At 45.8% G+C, this 17,436-nt stretch overlaps 2 protein-coding genes across 11 annotated transcripts in view; one reads left to right on the forward strand and one right to left on the reverse strand.

Annotated features, from left to right (window-relative positions):
* The window catches only part of LOC135917927 (uncharacterized), a 166,889-nt gene that overhangs the window by 22,922 nt on the left and 126,531 nt on the right, over positions 1-17,436 (forward strand). Inside the window, exon 2 of one of the 9 annotated variants that reach the window (XM_070528115.1) lies at positions 12,182-12,221. The exons of the other annotated variants lie outside the window; for them this stretch is intronic. The gene's annotated coding sequence lies outside the window, so the exon portion shown is untranslated. The remainder of the gene's footprint in view (positions 1-12,181; positions 12,222-17,436) is intronic. 9 annotated transcript variants of the gene reach the window in all.
* On the reverse strand, positions 1,620-16,414 carry LOC139051065 (gastric triacylglycerol lipase-like). Of its 2 annotated transcripts, XM_070528124.1 has the most exons (6): positions 16,377-16,414; positions 12,221-12,313; positions 8,810-8,959; positions 7,020-7,091; positions 4,122-4,190; positions 1,620-2,071 (listed from the first exon to the last, which is right to left on the reverse strand). In XM_070528124.1, the coding sequence occupies exons 4-6, from the start codon at positions 7,077-7,079 to the stop codon at positions 1,817-1,819; spliced, it is 384 nt and encodes a 127-aa protein (XP_070384225.1). In that variant the 5' UTR covers positions 7,080-7,091; positions 8,810-8,959; positions 12,221-12,313; positions 16,377-16,414; the 3' UTR covers positions 1,620-1,816. The 2 variants fall into 2 exon arrangements, 1 of the variants encoding a protein (XP_070384225.1); XR_011509215.1 differs by lacking the exons at positions 7,020-7,091; positions 8,810-8,959; positions 12,221-12,313; positions 16,377-16,414 and adding an exon at positions 6,326-6,632.

Below are 17,436 nucleotides of genomic sequence, written 5' to 3' on the forward strand. Positions count from 1 at the left end.
ACTAGCCGGCTATCAGCTCTACCTTTCAACGTTGCCGCACAGTAACTGCTAAGACAAAGTGTGCACTGCATAGTGTGTCACCTGCACGACGTGCCATCAGAACCATGCAGCCTTTGTTCATTATTAGAACATTACCTTTGTTCTGTCCAGCTACGTGGAATTTGCATATTTTAAAACTCTGGCTAAAGGTAGATTGGACAGCCTCTCTCTCTCTCTCTCTCTCTCTCTCTCTATATATATATATATATATATATATATATATATATATATATATATGCCATGATGTCATGACGGAGAACTCCATGTCAGTTTTTTCTTTTTATGACAGTTGTCTGTAGTCTCCAAATCAGGTGACGCCTGCCGAATAAAACATTCAGTGTCGCTTTTAACGCTAAATGCGTAAGGAAAGCGTTAAACATGTGTTGCACCTCTTTGGGGTCCGGGATCCAAGTTGGAGCCGCTTTCACCACTGCAAAGCATTCTAGGGGAGCTCACTTGACCCATTTCCTGCGTCTTTGCGGAGTCAAGCGCAACTCACGATGGTCGAGACCACCTTCACTTGCTCTATATATACGCCTCTTTATACATATAGATTTTTTCTGCTTTGACACTCGCAATGAACGCATTAAAATATATAGTTTCGGCCCCAGAGCGATGCTCTTGATCTCATTGGACGGTGTTTTAACAGATAAGTTGGTGTGATATGTTGGCGTGGCGTAGCACTGAACCAATCTCCTGCTATAGGTAGAAGGAGCCGGCAGCTTCCAGGCTTCTGACAATGCTGGCGTAGGTAGTCTTCATGCACACAGACACGCTCACACGCTGGGCGTAGACGCGACAAAGTGGTAACCGTGTTTTTTTGTTTGTTTTGTTTGTTATGTTGTACCTTGCGCGTGTTCAGCGCGGACTTGGGGGACCTCGTTTTCATGAATGAAGTTCAGTTGTTAGTCCAGCCACCTTCCTGTCACTTTGTCTATCTCTGCTTCTCGATTTTTTCTACTTTCAAGTTTGCTGGCATTCTCATATTATAACCATGTACCAACTAGCCCAACAAACCACTCTCATGAGCTTTTACCATGGCCGGAGGGCAGAACGTTCGCTCTGTGGTCTGGCTGCACACCGGACCGACTTGCCGAAGCCTTGACGCTTTGCAGCTTTTTCTGTAGCGCAAAAAGCGCGAGCACGTAGAAGAGGAAGCAGACAAACACAGGCGCTAACTTCCAACAACTTATTTCCGAGCCGGACGCCACTTTTGTGCTTGTGCTCATTGCGCAGCAGGAAAAACTGCAAAATGTTACACCAACAAGCCGAAATATCTACACTGAAGCCTTTACGGCGAGTCCGCTTGGCTTTGGCGTTCTTGCAGCCGAGCGTACTGCGAAACTCTAAAGACCCTCTAACCCTTGGCGTATGCGCGCCGTCGGTAGCGGGACAGCGGGACTGTGGTGGCGGCTCTGACCGTGTGAATACATCACAAGTGTCCATATAATCGCTGTCGCAGTAAAAAAGGTAAAAACAAATGTACACGCATATCTTAGGCATTTCCAGCGGCTCAGAGGAAGAACACCGTAGAAGAACAAAGAAAACACGGCAGGACATGAAGGACCTTCGTCTTCAAATACTTTTATCAGAATTTAAAGTTACATTATAACAAAAGTCAAACGGCAATATACTCAAATACCCTGAAATACTGAAACTTTATATGTAAACTTTCTGTGTTAAGCACTCCGAATAAAACGTCTCCTTTGGGACTCCAACAAAACAGCGTTTCTCGTGAGCGGCAGTCCTTCTTCTTGTACCTGGAACCAGGGATCCCTCATTCGCTCTGACCAATCTGCTGCTTCACAACATCGATGGCGACATTGTGCAAAAAGTCGGTGCACTTGTATCCAATAGCAAAGTCTAAGTGACCAAAGGTTTTCTGTGGAACCACCCGATGCAGGATAACCCTCGATCCGAGTCTGGCAACCAGTTCTTCGACATCACGACAGTCGGCGATCTGGTCGCCCTCAGACGAGAACAAGGCCCATGGAGTTGTGATGCGTTCCAGCGGATAGGCCGGTGGTGTCGCCTGCGAATGTGTGTGCAAAATACCGCATGGCGGAATCAGCAAGTGCAGTAGTGTATGTTTTAAGGCGATTTCGTGCTTACAGTCAGCATTCGACATAACTGTATCGCGTTTCACACTTATATAGAAGACAACGCCGAAGAGTCTGGCTAAGCTAGCCTCACTCGACAGAGTTCCGGCGTTAAATGCTGACAGGGTCAGTTTCCATTGGCGGCCTGTCCGGACCCAGAGATTCTTAGCACACCCTGCTGCCTTACAGGTCTGACCGCCGCCTTGGTCAGTTGCTCCGCACCTGCTGAGGACTGAAGGCCGTGGTTTAGTTGTTGTAGTCATTTGGGAGGGGGTGGCCGTGTACTGCACCAGGGAGGCCAATTCCTGTTCTGGGGAGGGAGTGTCTTTGTTGAAGCCAGAGAATTAGTCTTAATTAATCAACTTCTTGAATATAATATTCAAATAAAAAGTGCCAATGAGAAAATTGGTGAGCGGCATGAAAAGTCCCGATAGAGCTCTCGTGAAAGAGGCCCGCAACTACACGCAAGATGTCTCGAGTGGCCAATCGGGCGGAAATTGCGCGCGCATTTTCGGGCTTAGCGACGGCAAACAAGACTACCTTGGTTCTGTCCACCTGTGTGGCATTCGCATATTCTTAAACTCTGACTAAATTTAACTGCGACACCCTGTATATAATAACGTAAAGCAAAATTCTGTTGTTCAGTCTTTATTATTGCTGGCTATGTCTCCTGTAACGAAGCCGAAAGCTGCAATCGATCCAACATTCGGTTCACAGGAATTCTGGTTGGAATTTTTCAGCAAGCATAGTTCATCCCGTGCATATTTCAGCCTTTAGTGATATACAAATGTGGAGACGAAAAGAGGGAGGGCAGACAGGCAGGCCAGGAAGGGAAACAATAACAACTGTGTCATGGCATACATAAAAAAGGAACGTCGCGACACTGTTGAAACCTGCCTATACGCACTGTGTTTCATGGGAGAATCTGCGGCGTCGATTTTCCAGCGTTCTTTTATGTACTATACGAATAAAATTTTGCATCGATTAAGGTTTCGTTTCATTCGGAGGCATCGCTGTATCAATATTTTTATGCTTAGTTCCCGACAAGCTAGACAAACCCAAGAGACTGTTATGATTGCGTGGTTAGCCGCAATATCGCGAAGTAGACTCCTACTGTTTCGACATCCCATTGCATGGTTCTATGTCTTAATGCACTCTGCCTATTCAAGCTTTATTTAGTTATAGTCTATAGCGAATCAATGATCGGTATCGTTCATAGAATCATTACATTTCTGTAATGTTTACAATAATGTCTAGCCCTCGCATATACAACATTTAGGAGTGCGTGGTCGAATACAACGGTATCAGAAACGACAATAGCAACATTATTTCTAACAAATAAGTTAGCAGGTCAAATACCTGTAGTATACGCGTCATATGGACTACAATATACACGATGTGCGTAATGCGAAATGTCAAGATGCAGTACCGCCAATCCTTTTAAACGGAACATCCAATTCGCAGTCAGGCTAACATAACTTGAGCTCATCGTCAACTTCGTAGAAAAAAAAAAGTTGACGAGTCACGAAGGTAGGTGCGTATTAGTAAAAAATAGTTATGGGGCCTTGCCGAAAGTGTGCCCGTAATGAGTGCAGAGATACTGATCTGGTGCTCTTTCGTCAAAATTGGCCCTTGCGCCACAAAAACCTGCAAATCATTAACACGCATTAACCCGTACAGTGCGTGGCGAAGAAACCGATAAATTTGGCTTAGGAGTACGTCGCATTGAACTAGGTAGTACGGGTTCATCACCGTATCACTGCACGGACAAACAACGCCACAGAGAGGACACACGAAAACCGATAATACAAACGCTCGTACTGCCGATCTTCTCTGTGCTCTTCGTTCGGGGTGTGTTGCGGAGATCAGGAACACTAACAATAGCTAGTGTCCGTTTAACCCAGATGAGCTTATGCGCAACAACCTGCGGCAGCACGTCAGTTTTCTCAAGTACTAAGAGAAAATATTATTTGCCCCGTTTACCTGATTGTACCGCTTAAGGTTCTCCTTGGCGCCATGATCGTACATGACGAAGTCTCTGGCTATGTTCACCTGTAAATGAAGCAAGTGAAGTCCAGTAACATATCAACTTGAAATGCTACATGCTTCATTGGCGTGGACGATATTCGATATCATCACTTTCAATACTTTTTCGTTTCTCATTAGTTAGTTGCACGCGGCGAGTACATTGGCATCTCCTTCCTTGATCACACATCAGCCGATATCAAAGATATATGTTTTTTGCAACATTTAAGGTCCCACGTTCTAGTTGTAGCATCCATCAAGAAAACCGAAACCTTGCCAGGGCTGGTGTGCATTCTCCTTGAGCACAAAGCGCTAACGGTCAAGGAACGAAGTGAAGGAAAGGTACCAATGTTCGCCAGCGTAGTGAAGAACTCCCCCTCTGCTTCCTAAAAAAATTCCCCTTGGCAGATAGCTAGACTCCGCTTACTCTGGTGGGTGGGTTACTGAGGAAAGTGGAACTGAATTTTATGAAATATTATATAATTTTTTGATAGCTCATTATAAATTTCAACCAATTAACTTTTCAGTTCAATACTTCGGAACCACATTGTAAATGGAAAACTGAAGCCTCGCAAAACATTTAAGTCACGTCCATTTGAAACAAATCACGATATCAACGCCTGTTTCGATATATCAGTCTTAAGACTGTGCTACGAAATTCATTTTTCCTGGGCCCGAAATTTCTTCCCGAAGAATGTGACTTCAAAATTGGCTGCCTTCAATTCCGTAGTTGCAGTGTGCCCTAGTGTGAATGAACTTTCAGCTAATCGAGCAGTGGTAGTCTTGGACCTGCAAATTGTGAGTTATCCTAACAACACCACCTGAAAAATCGAAACTGCACCAGCTATCACCAGTAGATAAAATGAATACCTTTAGAATAAGGAAATCTTGAACATGTATCATAAAGCTATAATTAGCGCAAGTATTCACTTTAAGCGGACCTATGTGCCGTTATCTGAGTCATGTAAGTACCTTAAGGTGCACTATAGAGACTAGGACAGGAGTTCGTTCGCTTTTTGTGTGCAATGACACCACCGAAAATGTACAAAATGTGAAAAACTACAGTGTGGTCAGTCGACGAAGGCTGGCGCACTGTTTGCCCACTTGGATACACGTGGCGCTGTAGTGCCGCACAGCGGCATGACATGTTGTTCACCTGTGCTCTAAATAGTTCCATAGTCATGATATGACGCCAGCTGCTTTGTATAGGTAGCATGCACAGTAGGAGCGTGGTGAACCGGTACACTGCTCCAATTATGGCGGGTGAACGTGGTCGCACAGCGAAGTCTGCAGCAAAAGCAGCTGGGGCGATTTACAACGTGTTTCTTTTCTTAGACTAAATACATTAAACATCCCTTGACATAATAGTTCTGCGGAGACACGCAACGTGGAGATAAGTAATGATTAAGGGAAAATCAGACATCCACCCGATCGTAGCAATTACTACAAAAGAAACGCAAACGGGTTCCTCGAAAGAAAAGCCTCGCAGTTGAAGAAAAATTCGTCCTGGTCCACCACTACAACCCGGGACCACACCTTTCCGGGCCAGCCGCTGTACCATCTGAGCTAACCAGGCGGCGAGCGGATGGCAGGGCGAAGTCGAATTTGTCAACAACTTGAAGCAAAGGAAAGAATTTGAGATAATAGTTGTGACATAATAAATCCATTGTGGCATTTACCAACTTTCCTATTTTAATAAACATTTTTTAATCTAAACTTTCCACTAATTACTTTACGCCACGTGTTGCAGCTTGCGAATATAGCAGCCGGTGAGTTTGCTATGCACATATCCACTTCGACCGGATTCTGAGCATGCAAGCAATTGCAAGACAAGCACCGTCAAACAAGCTGGCAAAATGCACAAAACACCGTTTTGTGTACTGACGCACACAAAGATACTTAGATGGCCAACGTACGCTTTGGGAATGAATATCGAGGATCTGGGGCCAACCTTGAAATTACGACGAAAGTATCGTGCATGCACCCGGCGAGATACTGTCCAACCAATGAAGCGATACTACATTGGCAAAACGAACAAAAATACTCTATTCCTCACAGGAGAATTTCAGCAACTGAAGGAAAGCTATTCGAGACAAATACCACACTATGAGCTTTTGCAGCACACTGAACACAAACTTTGGGATAATGGGTTGAAAAATTGCCTGTGGTTTAGCTCTGGTTAACCGTAGTCGAATTGCGAAAGCAAGAGCTGCATGGCTGTGCTTGTGGTTTCGAGTCTTGCACGATCTTCCTCTGTTTCCTTGGCACGTCGTCTACCCAGCGTCTCATTCTGACGCTCTCGAGAACTCAAAGAGGTCTCTTCCGCAGTTGAAGAGTCACTCCGGGACGTGGCACGACTTCTTCTAGCAGCATCTTCGTTACGACGCTTCCCGAGTCGTGCGGCGCGTTCTTCTGGCGTCTCTTGAGCGCGTTGTCTCTTCCTCGCTTTGTATTACGTTGTTGCGTCTCTTACGCGCTCTCCATAACGACTAAATTCACTGAGGCGAAGCGCATAAATATATATATACCCCCCCCCCCCCCGCGAGGCGACAGCTCCTCTCCCTCCAACCCAGTGGAGCACATCTGGTGGAGCGAGTGGCGACGGCAGCGGCGTCGACGACGGCGCCATCTTTTGTAGCGCGGCTGAGGCGTTTCTAGGCACGGCACATGGCATACGGCATACGGCTGCCTGCATACGGCATACGGCACGATCAGCCGAAATGGCTCGTTGGCTGGCGCAGCCGAAATATTTCTATATAAAAGCAGGTGTAAGAGCAAGATATTTTCTTGATGCTATAAAACAAACTCTTGAATATAATGCTTGCTGCCAATGTGGTCTACTGCAAAGCGGCTTACCTGGTAGAAGTGCAGGAGGTCTTGTATAGTTGTTCCGATGGGATAGTGGCCTAAGTACATGGGGACTCGTGTCTGAAAAAATGACAGAATAATTCATTTTGAGTTCGAGCACACGGTAAATTACCCTGATCAAACGTCAATAGATGAAAACTCCTTTCAAAACATTTTCATTGTGGCTGTTCTAATGGCGAAACTTCTGAATCGAATTTATTACGAACATTTCAAGAAGACGACCCCCCCAAATTTAATCACATATTGAACATTTTGTCGCCTCTAAAGCAGGATGACATACGAAGTTTCTATGGAGTTCGTTTGGTAAAAGAATAAGCAAAAAAATCGGCTTACATACGGTATTGCTCATTGACCGGCACATGAGAACGAAAGGATATGCACGTGCAGTAACCTGTCTCGACATTTTTCACTTTCTTCGTCAGAGGGTGCAAAAAAGGCAGTTTATATATTTGCCACAGTGCTTGCATAACCGGCAATTCGTGTACGCCCCACCGTTTGCATCGGAGGTACCGGGTGCAAGATAGACCTGTACTTAAAACGCGGTTGATTCCTTTAATTCTTTATTCCGGCAGTTGCTTCGCCAAGGAAACACCGTGATTATGCAGGCTACACGTATGCCGCGGGAATTTCCCTTAGCAGTTATCATGATCGACAGATGTCAAAAGGCATGAAGACGGCTGTGTGGAAGAGAGAGCAGATGGGAGTAGTGTATGTTATTGTTGAGTTTAAGTGAAATTGGGGCGAATCATGAGAAGGCGCAGAAAGTAAATGGGTTATTAGAGCAAAACAACGGGCGCCAACAGAAAGTCAAGGGAAGCCTAGTCGGAAGCCTCAGGGAAATGTAGATGCAGGATGCGTTTAGAGATCGTGAAAGCGTAGCACAAATTTGGCTGATGCAGGACGGGAGTAATAGGAGATCGCCGGAGGATGAGTTCATCAGTGAAGTGCCCTGATTTCCACTATAAAACAGGCTGCCGATGGTGAGCACGAAGAGCTGAAACTTCACGACTTGCTAAGACAGAATGCATGTGCTCTTGTCCTATATACAATGTGCATGCTCACTCCCAGTCATGTTAATCCCGGTGACCATTAAGAAGTGACATGGCGACGGCGCACAGAGACCCCTACTCACGTACGCACGTGCTATGTCGTGCGGCATGCCACAGGTTTATCCTTTCAACGAGACAACCAGGTGCTCGCCACTCAAGTATGTTCCTTCGTAGAGTATTAGAACTGGAATGCAACTCCTCCCATCTCCTTCCCGATTTTGCGGCTAGCGCAATATTATTATACTGCCACAGTCGGCTATACCATCGCTGTATTCATGATTAGATACCATACAACATAGTTTGAATGACAGGCTTCACAGGACACATATATTGAACACACTGTGACGTATAAACGATTTATTAGTGCAAAGATTACTGTTTTACAAAAAAGGTGAAATCCTTAATTTGACTACTGGTATATCGCGCAATTCTAACCGAGAAATTAGGCGTAACCGAATAATTTGTGCATGCGTCTACGAAGAAACCGAGGAAAAAAGTTTATATGTGAATACTTTTCAACGTTGTTAGAAGCATAGCACATGGTATTCATACAGCCCCTCGTTAGCTCGAGTATACTAGCGTATGACACAAACATGATAGTGATAATTGGCGTAATAATATAATTTTTAAAGGCTTCTACAAGCAACTAAAAAAAGAAAATAAACCAACCCCAAAAGTTTTCAAAATCGATGTGAATGGTGCTCGTTTCACCACATGTGTTCCGCTTACCTCGTTCACTTGATAAGGACTGCTGAAGAGCGTCGCAGTGATGGACAATGAGCACACTTCTCCACTCAAAATCTCGCACAATTTGACAAGAAGAACTGAGAGGCCCTCAGACGCCTCCAAGTAGCCAGCCCTGGAGACGGGGTAGAGGGCCTGCGCCACATTCAGATGCGGTAGACAATGTATATCTATATATATATTTTACTTTGACGACAACGTTACAGGGGCTTAAGTGACATGCAATAACGTATGACTAACTACCATGGCTAACAGCGTAACGAAGAATCAAAATCAAAACGATGTTTTCTTTTCTTGGTATTTAGATAGGAGCTGCTGAGCTAAGGCTTCCACTAGTCTTGCACAGCTCATACGTCTTGAAGGGGGCAGCAATTGTCTCGACATGCTTAATAGACTCGCAAAACTAACCCTCCTGACCACTACCACGCAGCGCCGCGGTCGCCCTTAAACTATTTTCTGCCGTGACGAAGACTGACGTACTGACTCGAAAGGAACAAGCCAATAGAGGCCATTACTAATGATCGATAAGTGAAGACAATAATAGGAAGTTTCGGACTAGGAAACCCACGCTGGAGGTGTTCAATCCAGCGACCGCTTTGCCGTTCCGGATAAACCATGGTGTAAACGTCTTTCAGGGCACGTGATTCTCAGCTCGGGTTAGCATCGAGTGGTTGCACTGCATTTGCGGCATCAAAATGAAATTTCGGAACTAGTGCTTGACGAAAAAGAATCATGAAGCATTGCAATACGTGTACTCCTTGCATGTTTCAACCCCTAGGTGAAAGGCAATGATGGCCAACTCATCAAAACTGAGAGCTGGGCTAGTTGGTGTGGTTCGAGCCTAACAAGAAAACTGCGCGCAAAACACGTAGACGAACTAGTGTTAGTGTTAGCTTGTGTTTGTTCTTTCTCTCTCGCTTGTCTTGTTTCTCGCGCAGTTTTTTTTTAAGTTGGAATAATTGCCAATGAGGTCAAAGCGAAACCGACGCAAAGCACATGCCGTCACGAGCCAAGGTAATCCAGACAAAGGTACGCTAGCCGAAATGTTCCCGCTTTAGGATTTAGCTCTCGCATCGACAACCGATCTCGCTCAGTCTTCATAATTCACGTGAGTTGAGAACAAGACGTATGATTTACAGATATACCGAAGAGGCTTGTCTTGCCGGAGCTTACGAAAAGCGAGCCATTCTGAAACGTTCTGCAACGTTCATAACAACGGAGTTTGCATAGCCCACGAAAGTAGTAAAGAAGGACAGAGACGAGTAAAGAGGGCCAACTTGCAACTGATCCTTATTTGTGGACGAGCATCCTATATATGCGCGGCAAACGGGAAAACACACAGAAAAGGGGGATACGCCGAACCTCCACATCATTGATAAGTCCGATCACTTCACGTGCCAACGATTGCACTGCGCTCGGCCAGAAAATATCATTCAGGTCGTGACAGAGCAAACAGAGGGATGGTTACGCAGCTGTCACCTAGATTGTGAATGTGCTCAGCTTCTATTATTTCTTGGCTTAACTGCGACTAAACTCATCGCTCGCGCTCTTTACCTGCGATTCTTACTCGTATCTGTCCACCCTTTCCTACATTTGTGCGCTACGCATTCTCCGACGTTATGAAACACGACCAACTCGCCCAAACCTCTACCCTGGTACACTGCAAAGAACGTTTCCCCACTTCGTTGGGTGCCGCCATCTTTGTTTATGCGAAAGTTAAGGGCACCCACACTACATATCAAAATTTGGGTTAGGGAGGCAAATGTACTCGAACCCATGTAAGAGGTTCATGTTTTAATTAACGATATACATGAGGAACTCACAAAAGCAAGTGAAGAAAATCGCACAGTATTGTTTCAATGGATACCTGGCGACCGCAAAATCCCTGGCGATGTTGCAGGTGATAAGGCAGCTTGAGAAGTGCATGTAAATAACGCCACACATTGTCTCCCTCTAACACAAGGCGTATTGAGCCGCATACTAAGACAGATATCAGCGCGTGGTTGCAAAGTGTCATGGCTTGATCAAAACTCGAAATCTTCAGATTTATCTCACATTGACCCATCACTTCAGCTGATAGTGCGGAATGCACTTTCGACCACACTGATGAAGATGTAGAGCATCATCTCCTAGAATGTCCACGACATGACACACACAGACAACGCATGGCACATGATTTAGTGGCATTATATCGCAGGCCGTTTAAGCTCAGGAAGATCTTAGGCCCTTGGCCAACATACCCATTCCAAAACGAGCGTTACTGGCCCTTCAAAGGTTTCTAGAAGCGAGCAATATTCTCGGAAAGTATTGAGTAGAGTAGTTAAATGTGAAAGCGCGTTCGATCTTTTTCTTTTACCCGACTTTGGTCAATCCAATGCCTGGTTTTTTGTAACTTCATAAGAATATAATCTGTGATATCGTATTCTCTAAGTGACCGGACTCTGTGGTACCTTTAGTGCACATATGTGACTGTACTTTCTGTTGCTGTGTTTCTGAGTTGTCTTTCAGTTTTAGTGTGGCATTAGTCTACTTGTGTGACTTGACTTTGTGTTTTTATGATTTGGAAAGGTCTTTAAGTTATATTGTGACATAGGTGTGCTTATGACTATATTTGTTAGGATTTATTTTTCTTAAATCCCTATGTTAAAAGGAGTAGCCGGCGCCTATTAATGGCGACATCTCCTAAATACCATATAATAAAAAAACGAGGTTCACGTTTGGCGAATGCGTGTTAGAAATGCTATTCGCTAGATGCGGCCCTTGGGTTTGCTATTCAGAAAAGTGCTTAATAAGCGAAATTCCGGGATCGAAACAGAGTATGCAGAAGTTCAAATAGAAAAGAATAAATAAAAAGAAAGCTCAGATTAGGGTTCTTCAATCCGTTTGGCAATCGCAGAAGCAAACGTACATCCTCATGAAGTAGGTGACGTCGATTTTTCGGCGCTCGATTTCGCAAACATTTTTTCCATTCACTGCACTTTGAACGAGTATCAACGTTTTAGCATGTTCAAAAAACGTCAAGCTAGGAGCTGACTCTCTGTGAATATATGAGCTGGGATATATTCTCCAATTCATCGTTTAGCATATCCAGAATAAAAGTTCTTTGGTCCTAAAAGCGGGTGCCAGTCTAAAGTCTAGCGTGGAGTGTGTGTGTGTGTTTTTTTTTCTTTTTTTGTTGTCGTAAACGCCATCGATCATTTACATCCAGGGAACAACCCGCTAGAGCCCTCCATGTATGTAAATGATGTACGGCGTTATAAAAAAACGGCGATTCCAGAGTTTACTTGATTCATTTTTTTGATTAAAACCCGTGGCGTTGTGACATTGATTATCACTTCTGATAATTGGTACATGCAGGCCGTGCGATAGCTGCACTCCACTCCTCAAAGCACTCACCGTGAGTAAAGGTGCGAGGGGTATCACAACCAAAAGTGGCGGCTTCACGTGAGAGAGGTTAGCAACAGGACCGTATGCGAGAACCAAGTCGACCTGTAAGCGCAACAAAAACCGACCTTGTATTTATTGAAAGCCGCTTCCTTCGCCCAGACCGTGGTCAGTTACCAGTGGCATGAGTTTATGCGAGTACTTTAGTGTTATGGGCGTTTTCTAATTGCGGCGGAAGCTATAATACTAGTTAGCAGTAGTGGTTAACAGGTGTGGAAAGCAAAGGAAGTATCTAGAGCCAGCGTTGTCACATAAGCACGTATCTACGCCCTCACGTAGTTAGGTCCCCGTGTCGAAATGTTGGTTAGACATTTCTTTACTGAACGTTCAGCAAAGGCAGCATTATTCAGTAGCTTGAGCACCCATTGCAGCCGTGATAGAATCAACAGCAGCTGTCAGCCGTGGTAGTAGAAGAATTAGTTGTAGTTCAGGAACAGTAGCAGAAACAATTTTAGTTCAATAGTAGTAGTCGTAGTAGTAGTATAATCAGTTGCAGCAGGATAGTTAGTACCATAACGGGGTGCATCATGAGAGCCTAGTGCCTGTTACGTTTTTTTAACGTTTAGATAACCGGCCTTGCTTAGGTGGTGTGTTCTTAATGCGAAGCTATTCGGCGAACCCCCTTAGACTTTAAATCAAACCTTCGACGAAAACTCATCTGGTCGGGATTACTCATAGTCAAGAGTAAAATGGACGCCGAACAAAAACCTTAAAAGAAAAGAATCCAAGACGTTTCGGCTCTAATACGGGGCCTTGTTCACTAGGACAACGTTCACAATTACCAGACTTTCCTGATGGTCGCTGTGCAGCGAGCCGCTGCTTCTGCGGCTTTACTGCTGCTTCGGCCTCACCGAATAGCTGACGCACACGGCGACACTCACGTAGTGAATAGGCTGATATGTGCCTCATCTCTACTTTCCTTGCGAATGTGCCAGGGGCCGTGTCTGCCCTCTATGGTATTACGAAGCAAAACAGGAAACGTTAGGGGAATAGCCTCAATACAGCAAGCATACGCCTTTAAGCGGATAGCTTCTTTATGAAAGGGGAGCTTCCTGTTGAAACAGAACTTTGATTAGGACGATTTGTTTCATGGTCGAATGGGTGAGAAAGTAGCGATCAAAAGCACAGGGACAAAGACACATAGCACACATGACGGGCGCCCGTTATGACTTTGATTTGGACAATTTCTTTCACGGTGAATGGTTGGGAAAGCGGCGCTCAAAAGCACAGAGACACACATACGGTAGTACAGATGATGGGCGCCTCTTCTGACTTTGATTTGTAGGAGTTGTTTCATGGCGAATGGAAAGCAACTCTGAAGAGCACAGGGGCAGATACACCTAGTACACATAACGGGACCCCTTATGAGTTTGGTTTGGTCGAGTTTCTTCATGGTGAATGGTTGGGAAAGCGGCGCTCAAAAGCACTTGGACAAAGACACCTAGAACACATAACGGGACCCCTTATGACTTTGAGAGAGAGATAGAGAGAGATGCAAATGAGAGAAAGCAAGGCGGTTAACCAGAGTAAAAACCTCCGGTTTGCTACCCTGCACTAGGAGAAGGGAATGGGGAAGCAAAGACGGAAAGAAGAGCGGGACAAGAATAAAAGCGTGGGGAAAAAATATAACGAGGGATGGAATGGGGTCATTATAGCCTTTCTAATAAGCCACTGTCACGTAAAAAGGTCAACGAAGCCTTAACCGACTTTCGCTACGACGACAGTTCATGTCGGCATTCCAATACTGACTGTTCTGAAAGTGGCCTGTCGTCAAGTCATGCCAATGCGGCGGCTAGTGGCAGCAGGTGCGCGCTGTATTGAGGAAAGTGGCAAAGTACGTGTTCGATAGTCTCCTCGCCGCCGCAGTGACTGCAAGCCGCGCTGTCGTCCATACGGACTCGGAAGCCGAAAGATCTTGTGTAGGCGGCACCAAGCCACAGTCGGCAAAGTACTGCTGTTTCGAGTCGAGAGAGTCCAGATGGGAGTCGAAGTCGAAGGAATGGGTCCACTCGGTGTAGACGTGTATGCTTCAAGCTTGGTGTGTTCCATGAAGTTTTGATGGCTTCATTTGCAAGCACAAGTATTTTCATTGCAGCGTCTGTTCTTGAGAATGGAAGGAATGGAGTCTTGCAAGCCTTCCTCGTGTGCAGATCGTGCTGCTGCGTGGGCATGTTCATTGCCCATTATGCCACAGTGGCTTGGAATCCACTGTAATGTGATGTGTCCTTGCTCGACGAGGTGGTGCAGCAGTCTTATTTCTATAACTAGTTGTTCGTGGGGTCCTTGGCGTAAGGCAGAAACGAAACAATGAAGAGCAGCCTTGGAGTCACCGAACACGCTCCATTCTTGGGTAGTCCTTCAGAAATTACACGACGTGCACAAAGAATAGCAGCAAGCTCCGCGGCAGTCGTTGTAGCCTGGTGAGATAGTCGAATCTTTATGGTGGAGGGTTTTGCAGGAAAGATCACCGATCCTGCAGACCCATTCACCGTGGTTGAAGCGTCAGTATATAGATGATGATGCTCGTTGTACGTCTCGTACAGCAGGAGTAGTAAAAGCTGCTTGAGTACTGGAGACGAGACTTGCGCTTTTCTTCGTATTCCTGGTCCCATTAGTCGAACCTTTGCTTGAGCCAAGCACCGTGGTGGAATTGGAACTTTCGATGGAGCTGTATACCCTGATAGAACGTATGCACAATAGGACAGGACTGTTTCACAAAAGGAAGCACGTGGTCGATCTTCTGGAGTGAGGCTAGGTGATGGGCAGGGGCTCGAGCAAGGTGTCTTACGTGTGCTCTGAGCGCTTCAGTGACTATATCGGTTTTGGCTGGGAAATCGTGTGCAATGGAAATTGTTTCAGCCATTGACGAGCACTGCGGCAATCCAAGACACACTCTAAGTGCCCGGGCCTGGACGCTTTCGAATGTACGGATATTACTTCTGCAGGTGTTGGTCAGCACAGGCAAGCTGTATCGCAAATACCCAAGAGCGTTCTGCACAGTTGCATCATTGCATGTACTGAAGTACCCCAAAGAAACTTAAACGCATTAGAAATATCCATCAGGCGCTCCTTTAGGTAGGCCACATGAGGACTACAGCAGAGGTCACGATCAATGATTACGCCTAAGAATTGGTGCGTCCTGACATAAGGTATGCTTTGACTGTCGATAGAGACATCATATGATCTCATTGGCTTCCGGCTAAACGCGACCAATGCGCATTTTTCTGGCGAGATCTTGAGGCCTTCTTCATTTAAGTACGCCGATGTTGACGTGGCAGCTTTTTAAAACCTGGCGCATACTTGCGGCCGTGTCACACCAGATGCCCAAGGGTAGATGTCCTCGGCTTACATATATAATTTAACTGTGTTCGGAAGTCGCTCCACGAGACAGATGAGTACAAGGTTGAAAAGCGTGGAACTCAAGACACCGCCTTGTGGAACTCCATGGTGCGTGTAACATTGCGAGGTTGGGCCAGCTTCAGTGTTAAGAAATAGAGATCGCCTATGTAAATAACTGCGTGTCCAACGATATAATGGACCACCTAGGCCCACCGATTCTAATGCTTCAAGTATTGCGTCATGAAGAACGTTGTCGTAGGCTCCGTTTATATCTAAGAACATTGCGACAGATAACCTCTTACACGACTTTTGGTGTTGAACATAGGTTACCAGATCGATAATGTTGTCGATAGAACATCGGTGACGTCGAACACCAGGCATGCCGTCCGGGTAGATTTTGTAATGTTCAAGGCATCACTCAAGTCTGACGAGGATCATTCGCTCCATTACCCAACGCCACTTGCCAGCGCAATTGGTCGGTATGAAGTAATCTCTAAGGGAGACTTGCCAGGCTTAAGAAGCGCTACCAGGCGGCTGATCTTCCAATCTTGAGGAACTTTGCCCTCCTGCCAGGACTCGTTATAGATATTAAGGAGCGCACTTCGTGCCCGTTCACCAAGGTGACATAGCATACTTTAAGATATGTCATCCGGACCAGGCGACGACGACCGATTACATAGGGCCAGCGGCGCGTCAAGCTCTTGCGTCGTGAAAGGCAGATCCATGCGTGAATCTCGTGAACCTGGAATAGAGTTCAATGTAAGCGAACCTGTGCGAGTTGGCTGGCCCGCAATCATAACACAGAAGTCTTCCGCCACATCAATGTCTTATCGGCGCTGGAATAGTGCTAGGACCTGAAACGGGAAACGCTGTTCCGGAACAGAACGTAGACCTCGCACAGTTCACCTTGTTTGAGATAGCGGTTTGCGACGATCTGGCGACGCACAAAATTTCGACCACTGCTGAGCCTCTAGTTTATCCATGCGGCGTTGTATCTTCTTTTGCATTCGCCGGGCTGTTCTTGGATCCTGAATTGAATTAGTGCGTCGATATCTTCTTTCAGCATGATGGCGAATCGCACGAAGCCGCTCCAATTCCAGGTCGAATTCAGAATACCTTGGAGAACACGTGAGTGTGCGCCTGGCTGTCTGCGCCATTTTCTTGATAGCTTGTTGGAGTCCACAAGAGAGGCCTTTGTGACAAGCGTCCTCAATCTGTGATTTAGAGACAGTCCAATCTATTCTTCGCATTGTGGTGGACGTATACGTGTTGGACATTCCCTTGATCTTGAGGTAAGTGGGGATGTGGTCACTTCCGTGGGTTTCAATGTCCAAAAACCACTTAACATGTGTGGCGAGGTGGCGGGAGACGAAAGTCAAATCTAGGCAGCTGCTGTACGTTATTCCCCGCAGAAATGTTGGATTCGCGTCATTCAGCAGGTAGAGACCATTGTTGGAAACGAATGAAGCTAGTCGTCGTCCCGCCGCGTTAACCTTTGAGCTTCCCCAAATGATATGGTGTGCGTTAAAGTCCCCGGTGATAATCCATGGACCAGGTTGTGTTCTTAAGATGTCCTCTAGTCTTTTGGTGTCAAATCGACTTGATGGAGACAGATACACCCCCAAGAGTGCAAAGGTCACTGTCCTATGTTTAAGTTATGCACACGTACTGATTGTCGTCATGAGGTTGCACCGGTTGGACGACGTAATTGACTTCCCGGCGAATAAACGCGACAACCTTGCAACTTTTGATGTCGATTGATGAGAATATTGTCTCGTAGCCGGATAGTCTTATCGGGTGTGATAATCTTGGCTCACAGATGACAATGA

The sequence above is a fragment of the Dermacentor albipictus genome, chromosome 10 (assembly GCF_038994185.2).
Source record: "Dermacentor albipictus isolate Rhodes 1998 colony chromosome 10, USDA_Dalb.pri_finalv2, whole genome shotgun sequence".
In the NCBI taxonomy this organism is placed as follows: Eukaryota; Metazoa; Arthropoda; class Arachnida; order Ixodida; family Ixodidae; genus Dermacentor; species Dermacentor albipictus.